Raw genomic sequence first — 4,392 nt, 5'->3', positions numbered from 1 at the left:
ATAAAGTAATGAAATCGATAGATTTATATTAAAAGAAGACCTTGCTACTATCACTTAGGGTTAAGCGTTTTCTTTTTTTTGCTCCTCTATAACTGAGTTGTTACAAGATAAGGGTGTCTAGTTTTGTCCAGTTTTTATGCTAGACTGGGACAATGCTTGGAGAGAAAATTTGGGGGAGGAAGGTACTTCAAACGAGATCAAACAACTAATAGAACATACCCATGCACTTAAATTAACCTAATATAACTTAAACTAATATAAATTAGTCTAATTAATTAAAAGTATGATGAAATAATAAAAAAATATTCTTTCCATACTTAGAGTGATCCAATTTTTTTTCCATAGATGCACCATTACAAGTACACTAGTCCCTATAGGTTTTAGATGATTTACATCAAAAATGTCATTTTACTAATTAGATTATTATTATTTGCAGGTCTTCTGATAGCGTAAAAGAAATTTGAAAAAGATATCATTAAAAATCCAACCATTGGATTTGTAATTTTGACTACCCACCACATTCTATTAATGTCTCACTATGTACCACTCTTTTAATCTACAAGACTAAGCATTTTAAGTGGTAGTTATTGTGGGTACAAAAAGTGGCATATATTAAAACACTTTAAATACCTTAAAATATTTAAAGAAAATAGATAAATAGCTTAAAATGTTCTCAAAAGCTCAAGTTAAGTTTTATATTATGTGAAGATCTAAGATCCAAAGTGGGAATCTCAAATGAGTTTATATGTAAAAACGAAAGTTAGCATTTTATGGAATCAATCCAAATTTGGGATAGGGTGTATACTTTAACTATGTACCTAAGGAAATGAGGACTTTTGAATATCTAATGCTTAATTAGATTGTGCAACTATATTCCCAACTTTTCATGTGATGTTCTAACAAAAGAACTTGAAAGGAAATTCCTTCGTTAGCTATGAGATACTAGCCACTAAAGGTAAACAAATGCCTGTTTTTTAACTATTTACGGGTTCCTGAGTGGACAAAACTGGCCCTCTGATCCTGCAACCACCCGACCATTGATACCCATATGCCCAAGGGAGCTAATTCCCTTATGATTCGCCTCTTGCTCATCAGCCCATTGATGCTTGGATCTCCTTGTTGATAGTCGCATCTTGCATAGAAGTGAATGCATCTCTAGATCTCAGTGTTTCTCCATCAAACCCGAGATCCTATAAATAGTTGGGTGAGGAGGACAAGCAAGTGTTTCTTTTGTGACTCCATGTGAGATAGAGTAGAGAATTTAAATTAACAAATCAAGATAGGAGAGAGTGGATATGATAGAGGGGGAGGGAAGATATTTGTAAGCAAGAAAGGGAAGAGTGGAGGTGAGAGAGAGGGAGGGAAGAAATAAGAGAGGGTTAAAGTGGATATGAGAGAGAGAGAGGGAGGGAAGAGGCAAGGGAGGGGGAGAGAATAAAGATTGGCAAAATAGACAAGGGAAAGAGAGGGAAGAGACACACACATGGAAGAAAGAGAAAGAAAAAGAGCGATCAAAATTGAAAGAATGACTGAAATGCATGATTATTGCCAATTTGCATTATTTTTGGCCATGGGTAATGTTAATCGTCACACTTGGACTAGGAATTATTATCTTTAAAAAAGACCCAAAAATCACTTTGTAGGTTGTGATTTGTGGCACTAAGTGACATAATGTTTGTGACACTTGGTGGCACAAAATTTGTGATGTTTAGCATCACATTTGTGACATTGAACATCATAAAAACATTATTTCCTTCAAAAACATTCCCAAAATGACTTTGTGTCTGACATTTACAATGATGTAAGTTTTGTGACATTAAAACATCACTAATAACATCGTTTTCTCCTAACGTTTTAATATCTCTCGCCACTTAGAAACCAAATACAGTGTAAACTTTTTTTTTAAAGGGATGTGACATTAAGCATAGAGTTTTCTTGTAATGTTTCTTATGAAATATGTGTTATGTTTTCTATGCATTTAATTTTACATGCTACATGTTCGTAATTGTAAGAATTGACAGTTGGTTGCATCCCAAGAGATCGTGAGAATAGTTAATCGCAGACATCATACTGAAGCTGAAACTTGGGGGTGGCTTAAACAAGAGGGAGTGGTGACCGATGACGACATCGTAAAGCAATGCAACTATGCACTGAGGAGTTGATTCCACATGTACTTAGTTTCTTCGAAGATTTATATGAGTGTTTTTTAGCACTAAATGTGTATACTTTTTCATTAGTAGAAGAAGAATGAAAGTGTGATGGTGAAGGTGGTGGTGGTGGGGAGGATACATATGATGATGAGGAGGAGGATGACTACATTTGAAGATAATCTACATAATCTTATGAATATTATCTTAGTTCACTTGTTCTTTATTACACTATTTTTATGTTGACCATGTGGATGCTTCCTATTCTCAATATGAATGACTTGTTTTTTTGGGTTTATGTAAAAGCGATATGTAAAACTTAATGTGAACTACTCTCAATATATGTTTGTATTTCTGAATGAAACTTGTTTATGTACATGTATTTTAAGTTTTTTTATAGTATTTTACTATAAATGTTTTATTTTTCATGCATGTGAGTTTTTCTCTAAAAAAAAGGGGAGGGAGATAGAATGGGAGAGAGAAGCAGATCCGTTTCTCTCCCATTTTGTTCCTCGCCCCATTTTGTTTTGTGCAAACTGCACACGTGATTGTACACTCAGTTATGCATGCGCGTGGCTACATGTGTGGCTGTAGAGCTGCATGCCCTAGCCGTGTGCATAGCCACGCTAGAGATATTTGAAACTCCAAATTTTCTTCGTTTGCTATGCACGTATCCTCTCGTAGTGTATGCTTATAAACGCACAATTGCAACCAATGATTAAAAGAGGTTGACGTCGATCTCAAAATAGAAATTGCATGAAGGTACACCCGAAACGTTTTTTTGTGATTAATTAATTAGTTGGTGTGTGCAAACCTTGGGTTCAAGACACCAAAATTTTGTTATGTTTATTAAGGTTTTTTGTAAGGTCAAAAATGGAAATGGTGTTGGGTCCGCATGCTTTCTTTCTATCTATGTTAGCCTCCGTTACATTCTATTTTTAAAGGTTGATGTCCTCCATAATGATTCATTTTTTGGGCTCATAATGTCCTCCATAATCTTCATTTTTTTGGGCTCACGATTTTCTTTAAAAAGGCAAGAGGGCTCATTCTTTTTCACTTGGAGGGGAGAGGTAGGGAGAGTAAGGTATAGGGTATGTATTCAATGAAAGCTTGGGCTATAGAAAATGTAAATCTTTTAACCATAGACTTTAAAAGGTTTGTAACCTTATAAAGTCTAAAGGTTGAGTGACAGAGAAAAAAAAATTAATTAATAAGTCTAAAGTTTGATTAAGCACACCATGACGATCTCAAAATAGAAAATTGCAGATATCAAACAAAATGATTTTTTATATTAAGCAATCTCAAAGTAGTAAGTGAATCATCAGGACACCATGCCACAGACCATGACAAGCTATTGTATAATTTGGGCCGAGAGTACGTGGTGACTGCATATGCCTCCGGAGCGTCTCCACACGCGCGGCTTTTATCTCTCACCTGATCCTGCGGCGAGTAGAGGCAAGAGAGAATATTATGTGCGTTTAAACACCCTTCTTATAAGAGCAGACTGCCATGTCGTGTACTTACTTGGAGCAGTCTTGCTTGGTGTCGAAGGAGTAAGGGAAGGCGACACCGCAGGCCGTGGGCAGCTTCTTGACAGCAGAGGTGTTGATCTGGACGTTGCGTGCGGCCGCTTCCAGGCATTTGCAGATGGACTGGCGGGCGCCCTTGGACTTGGCAAGGGCGGACAGAGCCCGGACACCCTTGCAGCAGTCGAAGGTCGGCCCATTGCCGCCCTTGGTAAGGTATCCGACGCATTGCACCATGTTCATACTGACCTTGGAGCAGGGAACGTTGTCCTGCGCAACCTCCGACGTGGCGGCCGCCGGGGCACGGCCGCTTCCCAGCAGCAGCACGAGAAGGCTCGCCGCTAAGAGCACAGTCATCTTTCTACTGCCCCACAAGTACATGGCCTCCATTACTAGATTAATAATAATAATAATGATGATTGAGTTCTGTGAGCTCTTGTTAGCACGCAGAATACGTAGTAGTCTCTATCCTTGCTTATATAGAGAGTCTTTTAAGACGTGCGCTCCTCCCGCCTCATCGATGGCATTTACTCTCCAAACCCACCCACCCACCACGAGGGCCGTGGATTATTAGCATACGTTTATCGCGCAAAGCCACCCTCCTGCGTCCTACCTCGCCCAGCTAAGCAGCATCGGTGACTGCCACCTTGTTTGTGAACTCGGCGTACGCGGCTCAACAGATTTTGACTTTGTGTTGCGCCTCTTAATTAGGCACCGCC

At 38.6% G+C, this 4,392-nt stretch overlaps 1 protein-coding gene across 1 annotated transcript; it reads right to left on the bottom strand.

Moving 5' to 3' along the window:
- Positions 1 to 3,490: 3,490 nt before the first annotated feature.
- On the bottom strand, positions 3,491 to 4,096 carry LOC147616531 (non-specific lipid-transfer protein 1-like). The gene is made up of 2 exons (XM_086777102.1): positions 3,672 to 4,096; positions 3,491 to 3,587 (listed from the first exon to the last, which is right to left on the bottom strand). Exons 1-2 carry the CDS (start codon positions 4,061 to 4,063, stop codon positions 3,578 to 3,580), a joined length of 402 nt encoding a protein of 133 aa, XP_086633228.1. The 5' UTR covers positions 4,064 to 4,096; the 3' UTR covers positions 3,491 to 3,577.
- Between the last annotated feature and the right edge of the window lie 296 nt (positions 4,097 to 4,392).

The sequence above is a fragment of the Cibotium barometz genome, chromosome 38 (assembly GCF_041138505.1).
Source record: "Cibotium barometz isolate CiBa-2024 chromosome 38, ASM4113850v1, whole genome shotgun sequence".
Taxonomy (NCBI): domain Eukaryota; kingdom Viridiplantae; phylum Streptophyta; class Polypodiopsida; order Cyatheales; family Cibotiaceae; genus Cibotium; species Cibotium barometz.
Note: the sequence above shows the minus strand (reverse complement) of the source record. Positions and strands in the feature narration are given on the sequence as shown.

Coding starts and splice junctions, on each gene's coding strand:
- LOC147616531 (XM_086777102.1), bottom strand. CDS start 4,063: ATGGAGGCCATGTACTTGTGGGGCAGTAGAAAGATGACTGTGCTCTTA.